The 26,860-nt window shown below is 40.3% G+C and overlaps 1 protein-coding gene across 1 annotated transcript in view; it reads right to left on the bottom strand.

Annotated features, from left to right (window-relative positions):
* Positions 1 to 14,155: 14,155 nt before the first annotated feature.
* OGDHL (oxoglutarate dehydrogenase L) overlaps positions 14,156 to 26,860 on the bottom strand; it is a 45,548-nt gene continuing 32,843 nt past the window's right edge. The window contains exons 16-22 of the mRNA XM_057371385.1: positions 25,310 to 25,488; positions 21,763 to 21,834; positions 20,332 to 20,457; positions 19,639 to 19,711; positions 17,982 to 18,145; positions 17,255 to 17,409; positions 14,156 to 16,554 (exon numbers count right to left, since the gene is read on the bottom strand). Of these exons, the coding sequence (XP_057227368.1) occupies positions 16,431 to 16,554; positions 17,255 to 17,409; positions 17,982 to 18,145; positions 19,639 to 19,711; positions 20,332 to 20,457; positions 21,763 to 21,834; positions 25,310 to 25,488 (893 nt within the window). The 3' untranslated portion in view covers positions 14,156 to 16,430. The remainder of the gene's footprint in view (positions 16,555 to 17,254; positions 17,410 to 17,981; positions 18,146 to 19,638; positions 19,712 to 20,331; positions 20,458 to 21,762; positions 21,835 to 25,309; positions 25,489 to 26,860) is intronic.

Genomic DNA, 26,860 nt, shown 5'->3' on the forward strand with positions numbered 1-26,860 from the left:
TAAAATATTCACATCTATTACTACAAGATCTGCATGAAAAGAAAAGAAGAAATTTCCCCTCTTGGGAATTTTGAGAGTAACACTGTAAATAATAGGCTGATGCCATTATATCTTGAACATTTGCATGAAGAGTATTTAACACCACCTGTCTATTTACTATATAAGAAAAACTGATTGTTTTTAAAAGACTGGCCCCTGTGCATTTCCACAGAGTTTAGGAAGATAACACAAATATTTGCATGTTACCCCAGTTCAAAAATGCTGCAGATATAGTTTAACCTTTTTTTCTGGTTTGCACTGGTCTCAAGCAGAGTCCTGTTCTGAAAGCAGCATATTGGAGACAYGATCCATCACAAAGAACTGGGAGAATTCTGTCCCTAATGAATTGAYTTAATTCTTTCTATCAGTGAGCAAAATCTGGCCTGACAGAGCAGCAAAGCACAAAACATAAGTACTACACAATCCTTCTTAAGACTTTTTCTGTTTGCATGGGAATTAATTTAGTCACTGTGACTAGCAGGAGAGTGAATGCAACCACACAAAATCAAAGAGCAATAACCAGAATGAAGAGGTAAATTAGCAATACAAAGAAGTCTTCAAGCTAGAGTTATAAATACCAATACTGCTACTCATAATAGCTTTGTATCATCCCACTTGGAGGGATTCATATTTTATATTTTTTAACAGCAGATGTAGGGTATCATATTCTGCAATATACAGTAAATTCAACCAAGGAAATTATATAGTAATTCCCATTTTATGTGAGTGTTGTCCTGAGGGTTTTCTCATTATTTCTTTCATTGCCTACAACTCCTTCCAAGGAGCAATATTTTCAGTCACTTTCTCATGAGGTGGAATATGATGCCTTACTTGGAAGTGTTCAGTTTTCATTGTTAGAATACAAGTTACTCACTAGAGACACTTACTTCCCAACTCCAGGTGCAGATGCCATGCTGCACAAGCTGGAACACACTCTGAGGCCTGGCCAGGGATTGCTCTCTTGCCTGTGGAGAGGTTGAGATGTTCTCTCTTCCTTTGTAGACTGAACAATCACATGCTTAAATGCTCTGAAGCCTAAAAGYGGAATAGATTTATTTTAATAACCTAGAGATGCAGATATATTTCTATTTAAGAGCTCTATATACAGATTCAGGAGATTCTGTATATCTGTGATTATTTTACTGCCTCTTTGGAGCTGCATAATTGCAGTTAAGCAGTCTGCTCATTAAAGGACATCCACAACCCCATATATGAAAGCACAGTGGGTCTGATAATCAGAGCAAGTCAGCTATGTTGGAGTAAATCAGTGTGATGATTTACAGACATTAAGAGCTGGGCTCATTTTTTACAAAAGTTTCATTGAAAAATAYGTACATTTCATTATTCCATGAGCTGTGCTTCAGATCAAAAATTAAATCTATTTTTAGTTTACATAAATAATACTATAGCATAAAAGCTGCCCCAAAGTTATCCTAAATGCTTTAGGGTTCATTATACCATGAGCTATGGTTCAGATCAAAGATTAAATCTATTTTTAGTTTACATAAATACTACTATAGCATAAAAGCTGCCCCAAAATTATCCTAAATGCTTTAGGTTGGTAGTGATCTTCAGGATAATCTTGTTCCCACTTCCCTGGCATAGACAGGGACACATTCCACTAGACCAGGTTGCTCCTAGCCCATCCATCCTGACCTTGAAAACTTCCATGGATGCAGCATCCACAACTTCTCTGGGCAAACTATTCCATGCCTCACCACCCTCACAGTAAAGAATTCCTTTCTTACATCCAATCTAATTTAAAATGTGTAAAAATACATAAATAAAAATCAAGAAAACTGTTAGCCAGACCAAAAGTTTGCTTAAAAAAATACACTATTCAACATAAAACTTGAAATAGTTCCTATACTATAATTATGAAAATTACTTTGAAACATTCCCAGTAATTTTGCTTTGCCTCATTTCACTACAAAAGCATTCTGAAATTCTAATATAAATGTAGTATCACATATTTTTACAGAATTACATGTTTAAAATTGCAATCATATTTTAAGTGTATAAAAATACTGTGAATAATTGTTTGATAATTTATTCATTTTCTTCTACTTAAATATATAATTTTATTTTGTATTCCTAGTTACATAGGATAATTATTTGAWAATATTACCTCTTTCTCATTTTACTTTTTTCTCTGGAATCTTAACAGTAGCTCAGACACTGTGCTCAACACAGACATTGAAAACTCAGGATGCARCTACACCCACACCTGAAAGTTTATACCAATTTATCATTAAGAGCCCCTTATTTGTCTACAGCTGCTGTAACAGGTGTTTTGCATCCTCCAGCTCTGGAAATGATTGGTGGTGGAAAATACTGACGCTATTTTCACTTGAGGACCAGTGACCGCTCGTATTTCCTATTTATTTAGCTAACCTTTCCATACTTGTCTCTTAGTGGTCTGGTTTTAGTTTCAGCCCAAATATTTGAAAGGAGCAGCTTTGATGAGCTCCATCCCTGCAGAGGRAGCCTTTTGTGTACACGCTTTACATTTGCCTCTACCTGTGCTGAAAGTACCATCTGCAAAGTACCTGACTCTGTGCAAGAACCTTCAGGCTCAGCTCGGGTCTGTTTAAATTGGAGTGTTCTGGTTAAATTACAGATGGATGCAAATTTACAGRCRTTGCAARCTTCTCTGACAGCAGGAGCTTCTCAAGGGATCATACTGCTTCTCAGTTAACAAAATYCCTTACATCTATGTGGCATGATCCCATGCCATATTAAAGATTTCAGGAAATAGGTTTTCTTCAATTCTTACTTTAAACTATTTGTATTATACAAAGTTCCTTTATGAAGGTCAAAATAGACACCTTTATGCACTTATGGAAACCAAACATGAAGCTTTAAAAATGTTTCTAACCACAATRCTGTGGAATAGATTCCTCAGTATAAAAAGAGAGAAAATTTTGATTGACAAAGTAGATGTAATTACACAATGTGCCAAGTGGCTATGATTTAACGAACCCTCTTGGTAGGACCCGGGCCACACAACTCCCCGCAAGAGAACTTTCAGAAGGTAATTGTTTCACTCCCCCCTGGGTGTACACCAATGTACACGCAGTGCTGGGGTGCAGAAATTAAAAAGCCAAATGTTTAATGCAATTCCGTGTTCACAGTGATCAAAAGTAAAAGACGTTCGACTTCAGAACAGGGGTGTTTCAAGGGTGTAAGAGCCCGACCTCGCTCCTTTGACAGGAGCGCTGCCAGAGCCCCTCTGCCAYGGGTAATTTGGCAGGACACGGCTGTGACAACACAGCGTGAGTTGCAGGAGATAGAGAAATATTTTAGTGATACTTTTATTTTTATAAAAATTATATATTTATGACAAATGTAAATGTGTATTTATAGCGTATGTTGTTTCCCGCCATGTTTTGTCTCTATTGAAATATATTTATCTGTACCGACATATACTCCCTGAAGTGTACGCTGGTAACGCGCATTCAGCTCGTTCACAGACGGAGCTCCGTACCGCRAATAAAAGCCACCTGAGGAAAGACCTTGTCGCTTTTTTTTGTGCCAGGCAGCCCCGGCCCCGAGCCCAGCTGGTTCACAGAGCTTCAGGGGCGAGCCCGCGGGGAGCGAGCCGGGACCGGGACCGCTCCGCCCGCCGCTCCGGGCGATGGCTCCCGGGGACTCCCCGCTGCTTCCTTCCCCCATCCCGTCTGGCAGGGGACTCAGCCCTCCGGGCTCCTGATGTGGAATCATGGAATATCACGAGTCAGAAGGATCATCGAGTCCAATTCCCGGCCCTGCACAGACAGCCCCAGCCATCCCAGCACGTGTCTGAGAGCGTTGTCCAAACGCGTCTTGAGCTCTGTCCGGTTGGTGCTGTGACCGCTGCCCTGTGAGCCTGTTCCACTTCCAGCCACCCTCTGGGTGAAGAACTTTTTCCTGATATCCAGCCTACACCTCCCCCGATGTAGCTCCAGGCCGATTCCCTGGAGTCCTGTCCCGGCTCCCAGATTCCCTGTGGCGCTCACAGATTCCCTGTCCCGGCTCACAGATTCCCTGTCCCGGCTCACAGATTCCCTGTTGCGCGGCTGGCAGGCTGCAAGGGGGCTCAGAAAGCACAAACACCTCCATCTTTTGTGCTTGCTAAAATAAGCTTGCATTACAGTGTGTATATATTCTCCTTTTGSAGTTACACATACCTCATTAAAAACACAGTCTGAAATAAGCGCATAAACCGAAAATGAAAACATTTGAACCCAAATGTAGTTTTAAAGTGAAATACTTGAGAGTAGAGTTAGATTTGCTGCTCACAGCTCAGCTATTATTTCCAGCAGCTGACACAAGGCAGGCAGAAGGTACCCCCAGGGTCAGGGCAGCTGTGCCACATTTTGGAGCAGAGCTGCTCCACCTCCCACATCCGCAGGTGAGGGACCGAGGCAGCTGCGCGGCTCGGGGCACTGCTGCAGGGTTTGAAATGGCTCCACGGCAGCTCTGACACAAGAGCRGTGCCTCGGGGCTCTACAGAGTTTGCAAGTGCTGCACAACTTCACTATCCGTACCTAAAGTGCAGCGATGTACCATCCACATAGGAGGGTTGTAGTTCCTTTTTTGTCATTCAGCTCATTAAAGATGGGTGTGTCTATTTCCTGTTTATTAGGGAATGAGCAACGCGTTTTGCTCTGCTTCTATGCTCTCCAGCTTTAATAATAAATATTTCTGCCTAGTAAAATCAGTCTAAGGTTGCAAGACAAATCAAATTGCATGCATGTGATCTCAAGTACTCAAGTTTTGTGAATTCAAATCAAATCGCATGCATGTGATCTCAAGTATCCAAGTTTTGTGAATTCAAAGGCTTTAGATAACACAGAGGCAACCTCCCCCCTGAAAAAAAAAAAAAAATGTACAAAAGAAAAAAAAAAATAAGCTCAGTATCTGACAAATCCCTATTTACTTGACACTGAAAACTTACAAAGAGCATGAGTCAATCCAATATGTGGGCTACTGGCAACTCATTCCAATTCTTTCCCTRGGGCTGGTGCAATGTACCTGTCACRGCTCTAACATGGGGAAARTAATCAGGAGTTTTTAATTTAGARCCYACAGTATAGAGATGTCATCTCTCTCACCCATTTTATAAGTGTGAATTAATTTTCTGAGATTGCTTCCTAGAAAGCAGTGAGAGCTGTCTGATGAGGATGGCAAAACAGCAGCAGAAGCTGAAAGCATGCTGCTTTAGAAAACAAACTCTTTCCTCAGCCACTTTTCCTACTTTTTCAGCAAGTTGAATTAAAAYACTGCAAACAGCTTTGACAGGTGGACACAGGTTTAATGTTTGAGAACCACTGACCCTTGCAAGTCATACAAATACTGTGGAGCTGAGGTAAAGAAAATACCTCCACCTGCCAAAATAACTGTTGTGTCAGTCCAGCCTTAACACAGCTGAGAGAAACCTGGAAAGGTGAAACCCCGAATGCCTGACTATACAGGAATCTGCTTCTGCCTTGTAAAAACAACTCAATAGAAAGCAATGAATTAAAACAAATTTAAATCTGGATGGTGCTTAGGCAAGTGCTYGGCCTTTCTGTGTTGCTGGAACTGCATTATCAGCCAGTTTTCTTAATTTCCCCAGTTCTGATTAATTTAACATTATACAATGTACCATAATAAACCTAAAAAGTACCTAATTCATCTTAAAAAATACATGGATCAAGAGATMATTTTGTCCATTCTGGTTTGATATTCAACTTCACAAAAATCTCAAGTCTTTAATGTCCGGAGAAATTATTCTTTCAGTAGAAGAAAAATGAATTATGCGTCAATGAACAATTGGGTTATCAAGGTTGTTCACTTAATGTTCCAGCTGTTCTATAACACCAYCTTAATGCTTATTGGAGAATTAATTTGAATTTAGTCTTATTCTGTGGTACTTACAAATAAATACATTGCGTTTCTTGAAGCTGCTCAGCCAGTTAATAACAAATACAAGTACAAAATTAATTTCTTGCCTTTTACCACTAGACCTAGCARTGACAGAGGGTGGAGGCTTCATTCAAAGGAGATCCATTAATATAATAATAGTGAAGCCAGAGATTAAAGTGGATAAGCTTTGTGGGGAGTTCTGTACAGCACTTARCTGCATTAACACTGGGCTTTGCTCCTTGCCCTCACAAGTGCTAAAACTCAGATATACTCAAAATTCACTGGAAACCAAGCAAATACAGTACTGGCCACTGCTTCTTTGCCCTTTTCCAGCTGTCCTAAAGGCACGTGGACATCACCTTATTTTGGAAGTGACAACAGACTGGAATGCTGTAGATCTGGCTGTCGACAGGGAGATCATATTTTGTTGCAACATGTGGATTTTCGTAACTGCTGAGCTGTATTTATTGCTCTCCAAAAGCATTTTTAAATTTGTGCTTCCTAAGGCATAAACAGTTCAGGTTCTATGAACATTTACACTTTTAAGCTCTATACTGCCTTATATTCCAGGCAGTTTGAAGGGCACAGTCAGGAACAGAGAATGGCTTGGGAGTTAAGGCCATGCTTGGGAAAGCACTGTCTGGGGCCATCCCTATGAACCAGCACACAATCACAAGAAAAACTTGGTCCACAGAGGTATAAAATAACACTATCACTATGTCCAGATTCAGTCTCCTTCCCTAGAGGTGASAGAGGCATTAAACCAATATTCTTTAACTGGAAAAGAAATACTCAAAGTTAAACAAAGCCAGAATTATATCATCCCTTTAGAAGACTGAAACATTTTTGCCTTCTACAACTCTGATCTAACAAGATTAGAAAGTGAGAACAGAGTGAGCTGGATTGAGAACATCAATGCAATTAAGCTTGGCACAGCTGTCCAGGGGCACTTTTTGCAGCAAACATTCACACAGAGAGCAAACTGGGTCTGCAGCACCTGCCCTGGACAGAAGGGAGTTKGTTCACACCTCACTGTCACCCTGACCCTCCCTGCCACTGCTGAGCATGTCCTGTCCACAACCTGGCTCCAGTGCAGCCCTCAGCACAGGCAGGGCTTTCCCAAACCCACCTACTGCATTCATCACTGACACAACGAACAACTTACTGCTCGGGCAGTAAATTGTTTATTAGCCTCTTAGGTAAATGCAAATTAATTAGATTGAATTAGTTTAAATAATGCTAGTTCTGGGCTGGATTTATTCCCAAAAATAGCAGACTAAACTCCCCAGATCTCTTGAGCATGGAAAGCTGTGAACGTCACTGGAATCAGAGGAAGCTCACTAGCAGGACTAGTCTTGGGATAGATTTTTTGTTTTATTTTGTTTGGGTGGGTTAATTTTGCTGTACTCATTACCCCCTGTAACATCATTCTSAGGACATTTCTGACATACCTTCAAGTTAGAATAACAGCAGTTTTTAGGGAGATATTAAGCCTTAATAGTTCAACATGTTTAGCTGGAGCAAATACAAATAAGTTTTGAGGAACACAAAGCTGCAGATGTGAAAYAGCAAGATTTTGAGAGAAGCTTGGATTGAGGACAACTGCTCTGACTTAACTTTAGAGTAATATTATGATCMAATTGTGAGAGTGAAACAAAAAAAATTAGCCACACCTAAAAGAGATCTCATAGTTCCACATAAAGAGAACTCAGGCCCTTTTACTGTGTTTGTGTTACAGAAAGAAGAATTAAACACAAATTGGCAGTAGGCATTTCAGTTTGGTACCTGTCYCCCCAACACCACCTGCAGTTAGCTGCCACAGCACTATCAGGCAGCTGGGKACTGGAAGGCAACTACAGTAGCCACCGGGACAAAGGCATGTAATTATTTTTATAATGAAATATCTACTTTTTCCCCCTCAAAGTCTTCCTCATTTTTAAGGGGATTATCTGCCCTGTGGATAATCATGGCCATTTGAAAATTGAATTTAKCCTCCAAGTCTTCTCTACAGCGACTCTCATCCACACTATTGTGATAAAGTCAAATCAGGAAGAAGAAAGCAGCCGCAGCAAATTATTCCACTAGTAACACCAACTAAATTGCTGTGCAGCTTTTATGGTTTGACTAATTGTCTCATTAAGGCACATTTCTGATCACTGAAATGGATCTCAAGTATTATTAATCACTGAAAAAAGTGTACCACTAAGAGCCTCTTTGCCTCCTATGCTTGGCACTCTTTGCAATGGAAACGGCTCACAGGCCCGTGTTGATTGGAGCCCTGCTGCTGCACAGTTGGCAGTCAAATGGTACTAATGGCACAATAACCCAATATAACTAAAATAGTTATGCCTTTCACAGAAACAATCTCCTTATAACATGATTAAACTCTATCATGCGCATTTCCTTGTGTTTTGCAAATGGCTCTAAAAATCTGACAATTTTTCCAGTAATTTCTTCAAAAGGAGGGAGAAATACATATAAAAAAATAATTGGCTATCAAGGAACAAATTAAAAACATTTGATACATTTAAAAAAATATGAAAACAACTGCAGCAAGCATGGGCTGCACAGCAACATGGTTGTRTAGCACCCAGTCCACTCGTCCTTGCAGAACACACCCCCAGACTGGGTTTGTCACAGTTATTTGCAGGCACTTCAGCAAACCTTAGTTCAGGAGCTGGCTTGCCCTGGGCTACCTCTGTAAGTGATGAAGAGAGGCACCTCCACAAAGCTGTTCAGATCTCTGCAAAGTACAGTGTAGTGTCTCTGGGCTGCTAATTTAGGTGCTTTATTGGTGCTTGGTTTCAAACAGTATTAGGAAAGATGAAGCTTCCTCCTCATGTAAAGAACACATTTAAAAAGGAGCAAACTGATTTTTCAAGGCACCACTGATGGGCTCTCTTCATTCCCAATGAAGGGAAAAAGACTTTGCTCTTGGCCATCAGTCCCAATGGCTGCACAAGCCATGCACTGGAACAAGACAATGCTCCTTACAAAGGGAAACTTGGGGGTGTTTATCTCATACATCATCATATTAAAGACAGCCAGCACTTAATTTTCAAGTAGCTAATTTTCAGAAGTCTAATGCAAAAGCAGCATGGCTATTGCTGCAAGACATGTACTTTCATGGTTACCAGTTTGATCAAGAAAAAAAAATCTTGCAGATGCCTGGGAGCTCTTCTGTGGAGATGCAAGTGATGCATGGGAATGAAATTACAATGGTAATCCTCAGTATAGGCTCATTCCAGTGAAAGACAAGATGCATCACTAATTTAAAATTAATTTTAAATTGATTTGAAATGTGGCCRTTTGCTTGGTACAGCTATCAGTTTTGATCAGTTTTGTCAGGCAGTTTTAAGGAAAGACAGGGCTGTTCTGTACCAACACACAGGCACTTTTCAGACATAAAATATTTGTTCACATATAGGTGTGTATGTACATGGACACCCAGGAATGCACCCACTGAGGTCATGTGAAGTAGCCAGAAACATCACTAACAAGCGGTCTTTGTCACAGGTTTTGGAATTAATTCTGGGAACAGAATGTGGGTACAGAGTTCCCCTTCCCTCTGGGCTTTGTTACAGAGACAGGTACCACAAAGCTGAATTCTGCAAAAAACCTATGGAGCTCATGAGCTGYGCAATATTGTGCTCACAATGACAAATATGATTTTACTGATGAGTCTTATGAGGGATCTCGGGCTGTGATAAAGGCCTAACGAAATAAAAAACAGAAGAAACAAAAATAATCAYACTTCATGTGGCATGTCCCTAATTTTTTAATGCACATAATATCATAACAGTAATGCTGAAAAGAAGGAAAAATACTAGGGTTTTTTTTTCCTAGCAGTCCCTTCAGAAGCTATTTATGAGCAGTCATAAACTGACGTGCACACTCAGATATATTTTCCTGAAGCCTGTAGAGTTTTGTCTGAGCAAAAGCTTCAGAATATGTGTGTGTAAATAAATTAAAGACTGTCTGGCTTATAATGAGAAGGGTGTATTGTGGTATAAATATTGCAGAGCACATTAAATAAACATGGTCACATATGACCAGGTATCTATTAAATGARCACATCACAGGAGAAGTTAATTATCTAAGAGTGTAACTAGGAACCGTTTAGAATCACTGGAGATTAAGTTGCTTTATTTCTGTTTATCTTTCCTTCTGAAYAGGCAGTAGGTCGTTGTAATGAAGAGTCCCTAAGCAACACAGAGCTTCAGTTCTTCGTCAACTCTAAGATGACAGTTTTCTCAACACCAGTTTGAAGTCAGAATAAGCCAAAAATTTTACTCAATGTAATTTTGTATAAAATATGCTAGCACAAAACATTATTTTAAGATGCTAAAGGGCAAATATTTACAGACACCTTATGGTGTTCAGGACAAAGAGGAAAACTTAAATGCTAAGTATACATTTGTCCCTCTCATACTGCAGCCTAAGAAAGCATATAAGGACTTCTTCAAAACTGATTTGTAGTGTCAGAGAGTAACATATAAATCTACCATATTRATAAGATTTTTCTAGACTTGACAAGTTGTTGTGTGTCAATCCACACCCACAAACATTAATGTTGATGGAATTTAATTTTKCTTGGGCCATGAAACTCATGAAGAMAACTGTCCACTATCATCCTATACAATATAACCAGCATTGCAAACACAGATTAAGGATATGTTTGGGCAAAATGCTGTAGCACAAAGAACAACTGATGAAGGAGGATTTAATCACATAAGAATATTGAAAGTAACATGAAGCCAATCCCCTTAAATTACTTAAGTACTGCTTAAACCCTGTAATTAACATATAGTAATAAATATTTCATTTTTAACAAGCCTACYGGGAGCAGTTTGTTAAACATTTATTTCTAGTCACAGGAAATTATGTACGGTCATTTTGTCATGTTCTGTATTAGACAATTTTATTTTATCCTCTTTATTTTACTCCCAGCAGTGGGTACACTCATTTGGGAAAYAAAATCTTTCCTCCAATATGTATGAAACATACTGTTCATATGTCTTTTGGCTTTTACTAATTAACTTTACCCTTGCAAAGTCCTGGCCAGCACACAGGGGCTGCTCACATTTATTTTCCAGCCYCTTCTGTGGAACTGACTCGCTCCAGATAGGGGAGCTTTACTGGGAACCCCAGCAAAACACTGCAGAGTTAACCCCACAGCCTGGGCAGGATCACCTTGGGACAGCAGCAAGAAGAGCCAGGTCTCCTCTACAGCACAGCCAAGYCCCAGACACAGGGATCAGGGCTATGTTTTCAGGCACTTTCTAGCACTGATCTGCACTTTTTCCATCAGGTAGTATTCACAGGTCCATGGGCAATTCACTGCCCTTCAAACCAGTCTGTGTACAGACAGCTGTCACTCCACTGCAGGTACAATTCCAAGTGCAATGCAGTCACTTAAACCAGAACTAAAACCCATTACAGGGATAATCTAACACCCCTCTGAGCAGAGTGAGATAATAATGGAGAGCCAAGCTGAGTTCTCACACAGACCTCCTCTTKTGGAAAGCTAAATGCAGCCTCTCCTGAAGGGGAGGAGAATTTAAGATTGGCTGTGCATGACATGGGCAGAAAGTGTCTATGTGCTCTTTTATAAGAGCATCAGTGAATTTACAGGCTATTGAACTGAAACTAGGGATTTCTGAAATTATATCTTAGGGTTTCACACAGCATCTTTAGTGATAACCACAACTGTTTTCCCCTCTAAACAAATTAGATTCCATTTGCCATTAATGACYGAATCACTTAAATATCACAAAGGAACTGCCCAGTGCACTTATTAATAATTGAAAACTTTGAGGAAATCTGAGAAACATTTTCAATCAAAGCTAATAATTCTCTAAAATATTATTTTTCCTGAATAATTACTCCTTTTGTTCTTTTATTCCTTTTGGATAATAGGCTACATTTTAAATAATGGCATTAAAAAACCTGAAGTAACAGTTAAGAGGTATCTAAAACCAGAAGTGGTTTCAATAWTAAAAAGAAATAGAAAATTATTAAATAATATTAAAATAATTAGAAAAGAAAAATATTCATCTGTTTCTTTCTTACAAGTATGTTGAATTTCTATTTTAGACTTCATGCTGTTCCCTGATATCTTACACCAATGATTAAGAAAATGTACCCACTTAATCTCTGTCCTTGTTCAGCATAAAGACAAAAAAAACCTTTCAATTATCTTTTTAATCAGTAGAGTCCAGGAAATCAAGAATCCTGTTGCTACATAATAGGACTTAGCAGAACTAATAAGCAGACAAAAGGAACAAAAAAAAAACCCCACAAAACTTTTTTATCAGAGCTAATAGGAATCTTGACTGCCTTCTACCATTCAAAGTTTTGTATTGTAGTTATTCTACTTAGTAACCCTTATTACTCCAGAACAAAAGCAGAAAGATACAYGCAAAATTACCCACATCTGCAAAGACTTTTTTGGTGTCTAAAATGGTGTGTTTTCATCAGCACAGAAAGGCTGTATGACAGGAACTGACCAAAGCTCCAAGACCTGCAATGTTGTCTRCAGGACATGGAAAGAGGGAGAAGTGGAGGTTCAGTGCAGGTCTCACCTGGGGATGATGAGCACAGCTTGGAAAAGGCCGGGTCATTCTACACCTCTTCCCAGGAAGGGAGAATTAATTTTTTAAGTGTTTGTTTCGTTGGTTTTTTGTTTGTTTTTTTTTTTTTGCAAACAGAGCAAAATGCATTTCTTTACCACACTCCACTCAACAGTCTCCTTTTTCCAAACCAGCCTCACTGCACTCTCACTGCAAGTGGTAGTATTTTACAACCCAAGCAGCTTTCACCACTGGCTTGCCTCAGAAATCCACAGCCACACTCTTCCTTAGTTCTCAGCACCTCTGGCAATAATTCAAAGAATGAGGTTCCCTTCATCCCAGGGTCAGGACAAGACATCCTTACCCATTCCCAGTCTCTTACCTGCCTGTAGAAAACACAAGTATCTGGGAGCCTGAGGCCTGTTTTCCTTTCTGAGCCTTTCCCAGCAGCCATCCTGGGCCTTGTTTCCCACACTTAAACACCAAAACTTCTTCCTGCTGAAGAAATGGCAGCGATACCCTCACAGAGCACAGCCCTCCATTCAGGGAAAACAGGGTGAAGTGCTGGAAATGTTGAGGGCAGGACAGCAAATTAAAGAGAGATGGGCCAGCTGGGCCAAGAGCTGGGCTTTAACCCCACAGCACACAGGTGCTTCCCATCAGCCATAATGAACTAGCCCCACCTGTGCTCGTTAGGCTGGCAGGGGCCCTGACATCCCTTATGGTGCCCCAGAGCCCAGCACCAGCCTGAGGATCACCTGAAAATCCAAAACATGCTGAATTCACTGAATAGAACTAGAAAAGACAACAGTGGACTTTTYTCTTGCATCTTTGACCAGACTTGTTAACTTTACAAAGGTATTCTATCTGCTTTTAGAGCTGTTCTGGCTTTATGCGATTATTGAGAATGCCTCTATTTCATGTTTTTAACAATATTTGAAGTAATCTGTGTCAACATTAATTAAAAGGATATATACATATAGAGATGTATTTCTAGATGTGCATGTGTGAAAGCACGGAGGTTCTCAAGGTTTCATTTTTTTGTTATTATTAGCAGCAGTGGGTATTCCCAGCCCTGGATCAGAGGGAGAGCATCTGCTGGCTGTGCACCCAGGTAAGAGCTACCCAGAGCTCCTGGAACAGCAGCCAGAGTCCAGCAAGGGATACTTAAAACAAAGCAAAGAAACGAAACAGACAACACCCCCCAAGGCACACACTTTCATCTGCTCGGCTCAAACAATGCACACATGTTCCTGGCTTTTGTCTASACTCATGCKKTAATTTTTACCTCCTGGAACAAGCWGAATGGTTTCTTTTCTGGAGAACAGGTTACTCCTCTGCTCTAGCACAGCCCCCGACTTGTACATGGGTAGAGCAATGGTTTCCACCAAGCACACCCCTGCTGTCAGTGCAGCTCATCAGGAGTGAAGAACAATTCTGTCACAGATCCTGATTGTCTTAGCAAGTCTTGCTGCTGTGGGCATGCACAGCATCGTGTGTCCCCAAGAACGATGAAATCAACTCTCTCTCACGTTTGCTGTTTCTTCCAAGTTGCAAAGCTGTCATTTGAATTTCAGTGCTGACTTTTTTTTCAGAAGAGGTCTATATAATACTTCTCAAACATTCTACAGGGATTAATCTTTTAATCATTTACCATGTCAAAGCTGAGGACACAACATGTTTAGAGAAATGAGTTACAAYGTTTAGAAATTACAGATGACAATTCCAGGCTAGTTCTAGTATTTTAAAAAYTCTCATTGAAATAAAAATGCATTCACCTGTTACTTAAAAAAAATTAGAAATAAAACAAAATGTTCTAATGTAACCTCAGTGTTAYTGCCAATTTTAACTCAATGGTTTTGAATAATTATCTTTTTCTAGTTCAGATGCTGTGTCCCTCACTGCTTCTATATTTAAATAAGCCACCACTGAGGAAACAAACAGAAAACAGAAAAATGAGCTGCCTTAGCACTCTTGCAAGTGGGATGTTAATGTCCTGACTCAACGGAGAAACTGTCAAACAGAGCAGCCATAACGGAGAATTTTCTTCTTATGTACTTTTATTTTATTGGGGTTTTTTTACATCTTTGATGGAATTTTTATGCAACTATTATGCCACAATTTATRATACACAATGAGAGTGGAAATCTGTCATTTACCATGTATATTTCTATGTTAATTTTGTTTTTTACCTCTGCATTTACTGTGGCATAAGTGCATTTATCATATTTCATGCAGCACTGACAGCCTTATGCAAACTGAGAATACAATAGAGACAGTAATATTTAGCTGCACTCAATTCTTGCTACAGAAACAAGCATTCATAAAAGCATTAAAATACTTTGGGTGATGGTTACTGTCTATCAGCTTAATGTTTTGAACTATAGAAAGGGATAGGAGACAACATTTGTGGCTGTCAACTGCAGTACTTGGCAAGTTCATTAGGTTTCAAAACACTAAATTAGCTTAAATGCTTCAGTGAGAGAAAAAGCCCAGGGCAACCAGCCTGATTTAAACGAAAGCTACAGAGTTTCTCACGCATTAGACTAAGTTCAGTTCTGGATGCCATGGTTGTACCTTACTGCATCAATTCTGTGCTCTGACAGAAGGATGTTTTTTCACCATCATGGTGTATCCAAACCAAATAAAAGGGCAGCATAAGGCACACAGGCCTTTTTGGTAACCTGCCTGGGTACGTAATACCTGATCATAGCTAAATGTTTTTAATAGAGCTTTTTATTTTTATGAGACAAGAAGCTTTCCAGCATCACCCAACTCTTTGAATCAGACATAAACTGCCATGCTTTGTTATGTCACAGTCCATAGAGCAGCAGGACAAATGTGCTCCCAGAGCAAAAGCATGTCCAAGGAGCATGCTCAGGACAAGGAAGTCTCATCTTCGTATTTTCCAGTCACTTGTTATGCTGTCTCCATGGGGCTGCTCAGCACACCCAGCCAAACCCTCCAGGCAGAGGGAACATGACTTCTGACAATACTGTTTCTTAAGTCAAGGGGGGAGAGGAAAGCAGGGCTCACCTGTCTTCCAGCACTGTGGAGGAAGCTCAAGCAATGGTTCTTGGACCACCCTGCCTCCCAGGAAGCAAAGCACCTCCTGGGAAGAGAAACAGCCCGTGCTGCTCCCTCCCCTCCAGCACTGGCTGTACATCACCCCCTGATACAGAGCAGCTCTTGAGGTGGTTCACTTTTATGTCCATACCATCCCAATACATGGCAATTGATAYCCTAATTGACAAATAAACATAAACAGTGCTGCCAAAAAAATCCATTAATACTTGTGCAAAACCACAGCACATGCCTTTGGTAAATCAGCAGCTGTTGCTTGCCCACCTTCCTCTATAAAAAGGGTGAGTAAATCAGCAATAACCACTCCASAGTTTAATTACTATCAGCAAGGAGATATGAGGTAGGGAATAGCACTGGACAAAGCAGAGAATCTCACCATCTCCTTCCAGCTCGTACATTTCTCTACCAAAGTCATCTACAAACTCTGTTTTTCAATTTCAGTCCTCTGATACACAAACAGAAATAAGTAATTTATTTTCCTTGTAATGGTTCTTGTGTACATAACTATCAYGCTGTCCATGCCTGCTCTACTTACAGTAATTAGACAGTGTCCACAGACTGAGATATAAGCCTCACCAAGCCAGACATTGCATCCTGGGATAGGAGAAGCTTCTTGTGTCAAAGAGGTCCTAATTAGAATAGATAACTGACAAAAAATTGTAGAAGSTAAGTTGGAATTGTTTTTTCTTTATAAACTGGGGAGCAAGGTACAGAGTAATGAAGTCAGCTGCTGGATCCTTTTGTTTGGTAAAGCAAAAATACACAATTTTCAGTATTCTCCCCACTTTCCTTTTGAAAGCAGTGTTTCGAGAGACTATCAGTCAGATMCAGGTCAGTGCCCTGCAGTTAGAATGTCTTTCCCTCAAAGGCCTCCAGGTTGAAAGCTGTATCCAAGAACCTTCTGAGCGACACCAGATGCATGTTCTTGTTGCCTGTGGCAGCTGCAGCAGCAGGCTCTCGGCCAACATACCTTCATGACAAAAACAATTGGGCAGACAAGTGAGGTGAGAAGAGACTATTTCAACAACAACAAGCACAGAACATGCTGTTCAATGCATTCAAGTCAGCTTGGCAGATTTGGATATTTTGTCATCAATCTTTCTTTAATAAAAATCAATCTAAGTTGTACCAAGTTATACCTTCTGGTCAGCTTCCCCCTTTCTCCCCYCTCCCATCATTATTAAGCTGCATCTTTTCCCCCATCCTTCCCAGGGCAGCCAGCTACACTCTCTCATAATTAGATAACTTGCTTTTGGCAATGAAGACTCTCATTCCTTTGACAGCTGTATGGRCAGATCTGAGAGTCAATCATCTAAAATAAATGCAAAAGTGCCTGGACTGAGGTCTTACAACAGCTGTTTCCTCCAGAAACCTAACATCTGGAATTAAATTCTTAAAATTACAGAATCTTAGACAAAAGAGAGCTAAGTGGTGATAAATACAGACCTAGCTGCTAATGTTTTCAGATCTACAAGAAGGAGCAATATATGCATGTTGGATTTGAGAAATAGTAGTCTGGACTTTTCCCTCCTTCACCCAAGAACCCAGACTCAGAGGTTTTAATTTGTGAAGAACCTGACTTACCCATGAATACCTGAAAGCAACCCCAATCAAATTTAAAAGCAAAAAAATTGGCCCAAGAGACAGAGGAACTGTTTAAAGTCTCATACCAGATAGGTCGAGTGTGGTTCACAATAGTGCGGAAACGAGGTTTGACATAATCATAATATCCACTGTTTTTGTGCTCCTCCTGACACCAAACTAGATCTGCAGTGGGATACTTGTCAAGTTCTTCTTTTAGCAAGTCAAAGGGGAATGGTGAAATCTGGAAAAGGAGGGTAATAATTGGCAAGGCCTTCTTTTATGTGGTATTAGCCCATGGTGAGTCAYGACTTTTTCATGGAGAGTGACTCATATTTCTCTAATTGATTTAATGTTCAGAAATGAATACACAAATATTTTATAGTTGGATTAGTATGAACAGAAGTAGGTCACAGTTCAGATCACCTGCACTCCTACAGCTTTTTTAGTGAAGTAGCTGTAGCATGTCCTTAATCAGTGAATGACAATGTAACTTCAAAGTGTACTGTTCCCAGCATTGAAACCAAGCAGACTGCATACACAAATTTAAGGTGTCATCATACTGTAATCTTCACTTTGTTATGTCGCTCCAGAAAAGTCATCAAGCTTTCTGGATCTCATTGTCCAGCATACTATTGATGTGTTACTTCTCCACAAGGCCATGAAGGATTAGAATTTGTCTTGTAAGGTGCTAAGTGAAAGAAAAATACTATCACCATCCATTCTAGGAGGGTTATCTATTTAAAAGCATAGGAATGGAATCCCTTGCTGGAAGTTTCCCCAATGACCCTCTCTTCAGAGGATCAAGGAACTCACCTGCTCAAGTCTKGTTATAGCTACTTGTTTCTCCAGGTCTTGGTTCCTTCTCTCTTTCACAAGATCATAGTACACTTTGCCTGTGCAGAAAATCACTCGCTTGACCTCCTGTGGTGCCTGAGCTGCTGGCCCATTCTCAGGAATCACACGTTGGAAAGTAGTRCCTAGTTGGAGCACAAATTAGAAAAAATGCTTTCAGTGGACATGACATTTCAATAAAGAAGCCCAAGGAACAATCCTTTACTCAGCAAGCAGCAGGTTGCAGTGATCAAAGGGTTCTCCTGCCTCTCTGGTCCCACTTTCCACACTGGTAACTTGGCTAAAGTGACTTTCAGCAGTTCAGTTTCAAGRAGTTCAAAGACTGTCAATAATCCAGTCTTTCACCAGACTTAATAAAAAGAACCACATTAACAGTGGACTATTTTTTAGCTTTGTGTCATGTATTACATCTTTACTTTTGAATGGCTTGGACAGCTCAACTTTGCTTCCAGTTTGGGATTTTTTTCAGAGAATCACCTGAAATACTGTTTCTTCTTTCCACGATGATCTCAACCCTGTAACACTGATACAGCCTTACAAAGTTTTAGAATATTCTTCTATAAAAACAAAACGTATCAATAATGCAACTAAATCTGACAATTTCACAAATATTTACCCAAGCACACACATTACTACTGTATATTTGATTTAAACCTCTGTCTGAGAGCTAAAACAGCAATAGCCAAAGCAAGAATTAGCATAGAGCTGAATCATATGTGTAAGTACAATTTCAGATGCATATCCTCACTGCTAGRTATCTCTTCCCCTGTGCTATCACCTCCCAGGAGTACAATTTGCTTGGGATACGTGAAACTGGAAGAGGGACTTGATGGTCTAAAGGATCCTTTTCTTTACTCCCATGTATGACTGAGTAGAATTATTTCCACATTAAACAACTGAAGGGTGGCAGATAGCAGYACCACCTCCTATTCTGAATCAGCACACCCACTTACAGGAGAATAAGACCTTAGAACCATTTATCTTAGGGAAGAAAAGCAACAGCACAAACACATCAAAGAGGAACTGATTTATGTCAGAATTATCCTGTCCCACTGAACAGCAGAATTCATCATTAAAAAAACCTGAATTTGTGCTCTATTGGGTCAGCTGGAGTCAGTCTTCCTCTTGTTGCCAGCAACAGCTCTGAACCCACTGATCTTAGTTTACATCACTGCAGTGAGACAGCAGCCCCAAAACTGAGCACTGTAACAAGAACTGGGCACCTTATTCTTCCAAACGGGCCCAGTGTGATTACAACCTATCCATCAATCTTGGGATCAGGAGGCATGGGCTGTACAAAGAACAACTAAATTTTTATAAGAAGAAAAACAGTGCAGAGGGACACAGTAGCCTCTTGAGGGGAACATCCCTGCAGAGATGGGAATCACTTTCCACAGCTTTAAGATTAATGGCTGGTTACAAGATAAGCCTTAAAATTAAGAATCTGTACTTGCAAGCAAATTTTTCAGCCAAAGTCCATGCTAGATCTCACTATGACAGCTCCACAAAAATTGTGCCAAAATAAAAGAAGCTCTGCAGAGCAGATTCTCTTCTTCACAGCCTGACATGCAAGTTGGTATAGCTAATTATTTCTCCACARTACTTTAAGCTGACCTACCAGTCACCATTTCATCAAAACTGGATTTAGCTTCTGGATGCCTCAGCAGTGACTTGGGTGTCAAAACAATCAGCTGCAAGACAAAAATTTTTCCAACACTCAGGGGCTGCTTTATCTACATTATTACATGCAACATTTGTAACACTACGCCACACAAAAAACACAAACTGAATACAATATACAATATCATACTCAAATTAMTATGAATAGCAAATACAATAAATCATTTTTTCCTGTTTTGAAAGCCATTAAAGTTTCAAAATTATTCAGAAGATTTGGGCAGTCTACTCCTTTTAAAGGTTCTCAAAACTCACTACTTATACTTCTTTTTGACAACACAATCAAATCACAGGCTATGAACCAGTAAAACATTCAACAGTTTTATCTTGGATCTTTGAAGTTCCAACAATTAGGCATGCAGATAATAGTGCTGCAACCTGTTAGCCATGTCACTAGTATCTTGACAAGCTCATCTGAAGATCTGCACAGCCAGATGGAAGCAAAGCTGAAAATCAAGTTTTARAGCCACAGTAAGTCAAAGCTGAGCTTCTTTCCATCAAACTGGCAACTTCAACCTGTGTTCAGTTAAGCTTTTCACCAGCAATCCTTATTCTTTTCAGCAGTGTGTCATGCAAACTCCCTGTTTGAGAGCTAATTTACCTGGAATAATCAAGTCCATTGAAGAAACCTTACCGGCTTTCTGAATGGCAGCAAGATCTGCCTTCGGAGGACATGAAAGTAATTGGCTGGAGTTGAACAATTCACCACAATCCAGTTGCATTCATACAGCTGGGAAACTTCAAACTGCTCACTGAACTCCTGAGAGAAACATTAAAGGCATCAGAAAAATGTCTAAAATATCAGAAAAAAAGGCTTGAAAGACATCCTTCTATTTCTGACTCTCWGCATCTCCCTCAAAAAACTTAATTAGCAGCTGTCAGCTTTGCCTTGTTTTATTAGTTAGGGAAGCATCCCTACAAATCATTCCCTTCTGTTTCTACTTCTTCCTAAAAACTTATGCAAAAAGTTTCCATTAATTCAGATAAGATGGGAAGTCCAGGAAGAAAAACTGAGGAGGACTAGGACTTCAGCAGATGGAAGACCAAACAGAACCCCTTTGAATAATGTTAAATTATATTTCAATTTCTAAGTGTACAGTTAGTGTACTCTCCCATTTTTTTGATAGGTATTCCACCGTCTTATGCTATTTTATTAATAAATTTTCTGTTCATGTATCTTACAAACATAGGGAGTTTTTATCCATAGCAACATATATATTTATTAGGTAAGCATCTGTACAGGCACAATAATCTCATTACAGACTGGTACAGCACTTAACACAATTCCTGCTCTGTCACTTGAGCTCCTAACCTTCTGTGAAAAAACCTGTAACTTCCTCATTCTGTGCCAATGACAACGCTTAACTATAGTCAACCAAACAGGTCTTTATTCTGCCAGTACAGTAACAAAAATCACTTTTACATGAGGAGGAACACTGCTTTGGGATGATCCTTGCCCCAAGGGYAAGAAAGTCAGGGCCAAAACTGAAATAACCATTTTTCAGTTATTTCAGTTTTTTGTTTGTTTTTTTAAATTGGTGGGCTTTTCAATTAATGCATGCCAGTGTTTCTTAGGAAATCTGCAGTGGGAAGTGGATGCCCAACATCCTATATAGCTATGTACTTTATCTGTAGAAATGAATGACCACTGTATGAAAATCTTAGCAAAATCAAAATTAGAAGTTGCTTATTTTCATGCTCCCAACAGTACAATTTAGCTGCACTACGAAGAGCCAGGGTAGTCTGACTTGACCTCCTTTAGAAATTGGCTAGAGACACCTATTTGCAGTACACACACAATATAAACAAGCAGGATCACTGGCCCTGAGGAACAGCCATAAAAAGATCATGCTGCCAGAGATTAATTGTATGTGACCTCAGTTTTGCAATGAGCAGCAATGTCTCCTACTTCCATTACTTTTACGGGGATCAAGTTAATGTTACATCAAGACTAGAATGTAAATCTTAACCTGCTATACCTAGGTAAAAGGATGTTTCCAACAAAAAATCTCTGCAATGTGAAGAGAAAGAAAAGGACAAAAAGTATTTTGACAAAACTACTTACTGGATAGGCATCAGAATCATCATTGCTCATCTGCAGAAACCTCTCAGGCCTGGCTGATGAATGCTCTGGACCCTGGTAAAGGTATCAGTTAAAACAATGTTAAAAAGCCAAATGAGCAGTTAGACATCAGTCTAGATCACTGACTGCATGAGTACCTCCTGTCCCCCTGGCAGCTCTGCAGCAGCTGCACAGCTGCCCCCAGCCAAAGGCATCAGCAGCAGCAGGGWCAGAGAGCACACACCCCAGGACAGGAATCCCTCATCTTCTGTTTTCATGTATTTTCAATGCTTCTACCAGCTGCAAGTGACTTCTACTTTCAGTCCAGCTGCACAAAGGAAGGGCAGTGGGCCCATGTGGGCACAAATATGACCCTTGCTAATGCAGGGCAAAAAGGGGCACGAGAAATGTCAGGAAGAGAAACACTGGATGCCTCAGAGTACTGCAGTGACTCACACTTCGTGCATGCTGAACAGGAGCAAACACAAAGTTAACTGCTGACTACTTTTGCTATATTGGCAACAAAAGCAGACACAGGATCTCTCCTACCATTGTTCACTGTTCAGTACAAAAACAAATACCTGGATGACTACTTCAGCTAAAATGGACYAAAATACACATGCATATTATCTGCTAAACTAACCTATGATTAATTTCTGCTTACCCAGGAGGTACTTTATGTTCTGTCATTACTGAATGCTCCCATCCACTGTCTCACTAGCAGTACCCAAGGCAATTTTTTGAAGTGCACAAACACTGTTAGATCCATTTTACATTAGCAAAACATGCATGCTGGCACCAGAAAATACCAGGAATAAGGAATGTAGCAGAATCTGTTCTTTTCCTTTTCATGCCCTCATTTATAAAGGATCAGAGAAAGCTAGTGTGAGAATGCAGTGTGCTTTTTTGCRTATTGCTATTGCTGACAGCCTTGGYTTGTTTAAGTGACAGTTACTCTTAGGCAGGACTTTYATTTTAGAGACAGCTGTGAAGTATTTTAACCCAAAGATATGAACTATTACAGCTCTCAACTCTCTCCATGGCTCCTAAGTTAATAATGTTCATTAGGAGATTTTTTCTTTATATGGCAGTCTCTCATCATAACTTCCTCTGTTGAAATATTAATATATGGTCTCCAAAATCAGTCATTATTCTGACAACTAGTAATCCACCTTGACTGAACACATCATCCCTCCTTATTACAGGTGCAGGATTCCAGATCCACAGGAGGGCCACAAAAATGGTCAGAGGACTGGAACACCTCTGCTGTGAAGAGAGGCTGAGAGAGTTGGGATGGTTCAGCCTGGGGAAGAGATGGYTCCAGGGAGACYTTCTACAGYACCTTCYGGTACCTAGAGRGGACCCACAAGAAAGCTGAAGAGRGACTTTTTACAAGGGCAGGTGTTGATGGGACAARGGGGAAAGGTTTTAGGCTGCAAGAGAGCAGGTTTAGGTTTAATATGAGGAAGAAAATCTTTGCTGTAAGCRTGGTGAGGCACTGGAATGGGCTGCCCAGAGWGGCTGTAGATGCCCCATCCMTGGAAGTGTTCAAGGCCAGCCTCGACAGGGCTTTGMGTAGCCTGGTCTAGAGGAAGGYTCCYTGCCATGGTGAGGGGGTTTGAACTAGATGATCTTTACAGTCCCTTCTAAYCCAARCCATTCTGTRACTCTGTGATTCAGTCTACTTCATGGACTAAGGGAATTCAGAGGAAAAAACATTCTGTTGGCAACAAAGGTGCAACACAAACAGCCAAGAACTGTGTCTTGTATCATTATTCCTTTGAAGTCAGCCCCACTTTTGAGGTGCCACATAATCTCATCACAGATAGTTAAGGACATGAGAGCAAGGAACAAAGCTGCACAAAACTAGGGAGGACAGTAACATGCCAGTATATTGYAGCACCTCTGCTGTTCACATCTGTTTGCTGTAGATCAAATCCTGCATCAATCATGGCTTACACAGCACAAACACAGTGCTTCACAAGCACAGTGCTTCACAAGCAGTCAGTACACTGGGAACAGAGATGTTACCAGCAAACAATTCAGGGAGAGACAGGCAAGGCTTCCCCACCATCACACGCTGCCCCAGCAACAACCTCAGTCCAGAGCCTCACTGTTCACATCCATCTTTGGTGACATCATCTGTGCTGACACCACCAATCAGACYGCCAGCAACTGCTGCATGGGATGGTGTAGGGTTTATTTCTACTGTGACCACCCTTCCAGTGAGASCTGTACTGAATCCATTAGCTACTTTCAGATGAGTCCCCAAGGAGCCATTAGGCTGCAGAGTCTTTCAATCACAGCCAACTTGCCTRTGAATGCATGACCTAGAGGTGAAGGGATCCATATCCCATTACTAATCCTCCAAATCATCTTGCCCTCCACGCTATAGTTATAGAAAGACTAGCACTCCTGTAATGAAAAGGTCCTCAGGGAAGATAAAAGATTTCAACAGCCTGGTGGGATTCTTAAATATTCCAAAAACATCTGACACTAGCAACAAAATAAGCATGTTTCAGAAGACCTGTGCAAATCTTCGCTGCCAAGTGGCGATGGGAAAAGAAAGATTAAATGTACTGYAAGTAGCAGAGAACCAGCCCCTTAAGCTGAGTGCTTCCCTGCAGAGGACCACAGCTCCTGCTGAGGGCTCATTCAGGCTGGCCCCTCAGGACACAGTTAAAAAAATTAATTTATCAAAACCCTTGTGAACAGCATCAGACCCTTTATTCTTTACACACAATGGATATGGAAAGCCATTCATAAGATATGAATGCACCCCAGTGTATCAGGACAGGATCATAATTGAATGGAAATAAACGAAATTGTTTGTGAGAATAGAAATGACACAGTTTGTGGTGAAAGGTCTAAAGCATTTATACAGATGGAGATTGCCACTGTGGCACATACTATGCTTTTTTAATAGAAACATACATGCAACAATTCATGAAGGTTAATGCATTTGAAAAGGAGACAATTAACCTTGCCTGACATGATGTTCATGTAATCTTAAAAATAATTTAAAAGATTTGAAGAGCAGTTCTACTGCTGGTATGAACTTCATGTAACATTACACATAGGGCGTGCCCAYGCCCTTTCCCTCTAAGATATTGTCTGGTTCCTCCCACTAGCCACCAAAGAAAAGAGAGCCAACAGCTAGTAGAAACATTTTCCTTTCCAGAAAGAGAGAGATTTCTTATTATATCAAAATTAACCAACGTCAATGACATTTTAARGATATTTTAAAGTTGTTTCATATCATTTCATGGCAAGAGAATTTACTGCAGAGCTTACGCAGACGTACTTTATGCAAAATAAAACTAAGCAAGCACTCCTAGACATGATTTCTTTCTTGTACGATAAGATTCAGCTTTCTAGGGAAATAAGGCAGTGTCTTAGGGGAAGATTCCAAAAAAGAGAGGGAAAAAAAGGAAAAAAAAGAGAGGAAGTGATACATGCCGTTAAGAAGGACACAAAGCTAAGAGCTCAAATATTTCTCAGGGTTTTTTGGTTTTCACCAGGTAATCTATCTACATTCTTCAGCCCTCACCATTCCTTCCATGCCGTGGGGCAGGAGCAGGACGATCCCGTTGTGACGAACCCACTTGGCCTGGCCGGAGCTGATGAACTGGTCTATTATACACTGAGCTGTGTTGTGAAAATCCCCAAACTGGGCTTCCCAGCACACCAGGGCATTGGGACTCGCCATAGCGAAGCCAAGTTCAAAACCTGACAAGCAAACAAGGAGGAAAATTAGAAAATKATCAGTTTTGCTGAAAATTCTRTTCATTCCTTGTTAAAAATAAARAATAAAACAAARACAAAATTAAAGCATGAACTGGATTTTTGCAGTACTGTTATAAATCACACCATTTTCAATTAGTACCATTTCAAGGCCTGATTTCAATCCTTCAAACTTTTCCTCAAACATTTCARTATCACAGGAGTTTTTAAACAAACYCCCTCCCTCAGCTCCAACTTTAGYGGAATGTTTTCCTAAAAGYTTACTACTATCTCCASCTGTAAAAACYTACTTACAGCTCAATACCAGTTAAAGAAGTTATTTATCAATTTTAGTACTTCCACAGCCCTACAAAACATTGTCTTTCTTTTCCCCCTCTCATATGCAGATGCTGAAAAATTACGGGTGACGTCAATTTTCAGTCTACAGACAGAATCATAGTCTTCAGATCTTCCAAAAAGCTTGAACATAATAGCAATGCATGGCAAACAGACCTGGGACTTGGATAAACAATCCTTTCTTAGGCAGGGTTAAGGACTCTTTACATTTTTCCTTCAGTGCCAGACTGTATTTGAGCTCTGTTCATATTTTCCTTTGACACTTTGATACAGCAGAGCCTGGAGTGGTGAACAAATACCTGTACTCAGATTCTCCACCTGTAGTTTGGAATTATTATAACCAAAAAGGTTAATCTCTCAGTAAAAAGCAGAGCTATATAGCACAGCCCTGGGTGTAGAGGTTCTGACTGAGGCAAAATTGATTCAGTACACACGGGAATAAATATTTAATTGACAGATACATCTCATGTTAAAGTTCTACACAGAATATAATGACCTGGTTTCAAATACAGAACTTCAGTAYGGGAATACTCTCACTGAAGCTTACCCCAGCAGATCAACTAACTTTTGTGTCTTCRTAGTCTACTCCTTGGTAATTCCAACCCAGTTTTTTGCTTACCATCTCCCATGGCAAGAAATCTTTGAGTCACTTGGCTTTTGGACTATTTATCTCGGAACAGTCCATCCATGACTCMAGCAGATGCTCATGATCCCACCAAAAGGCAACTAATACATGAGAGGCCAAAAGAAGSCTGGTAAGTCAGACAGACAGCCCTTTGCCTGTGAGTCCCCATGACAGGTCATTTCCAAAGAGAATGGCTTTTGCTGGGCATGCCTTTGATCTGACTGCCTGAACAGCCTTTCCTTCAGCCATTTCTCCATCTCTGGCCTGCTCATTTGTGTAATTCTATTGTTCTTAACGCAATGAAAACAGYGGGAAAATTTACACAACTCCTTCAATCATATTCCCAAAGGTATCTGAAAAATAGATTTCCCTAGATAGGCTTGAATCCCATTCTAA

The sequence above is a fragment of the Malurus melanocephalus genome, unplaced genomic scaffold, assembly GCF_030028575.1.
Source record: "Malurus melanocephalus ecotype Western Australia unplaced genomic scaffold, MMel_1.1 scaffold_146, whole genome shotgun sequence".
Classification (NCBI taxonomy): Eukaryota; Metazoa; Chordata; class Aves; order Passeriformes; family Maluridae; genus Malurus; species Malurus melanocephalus.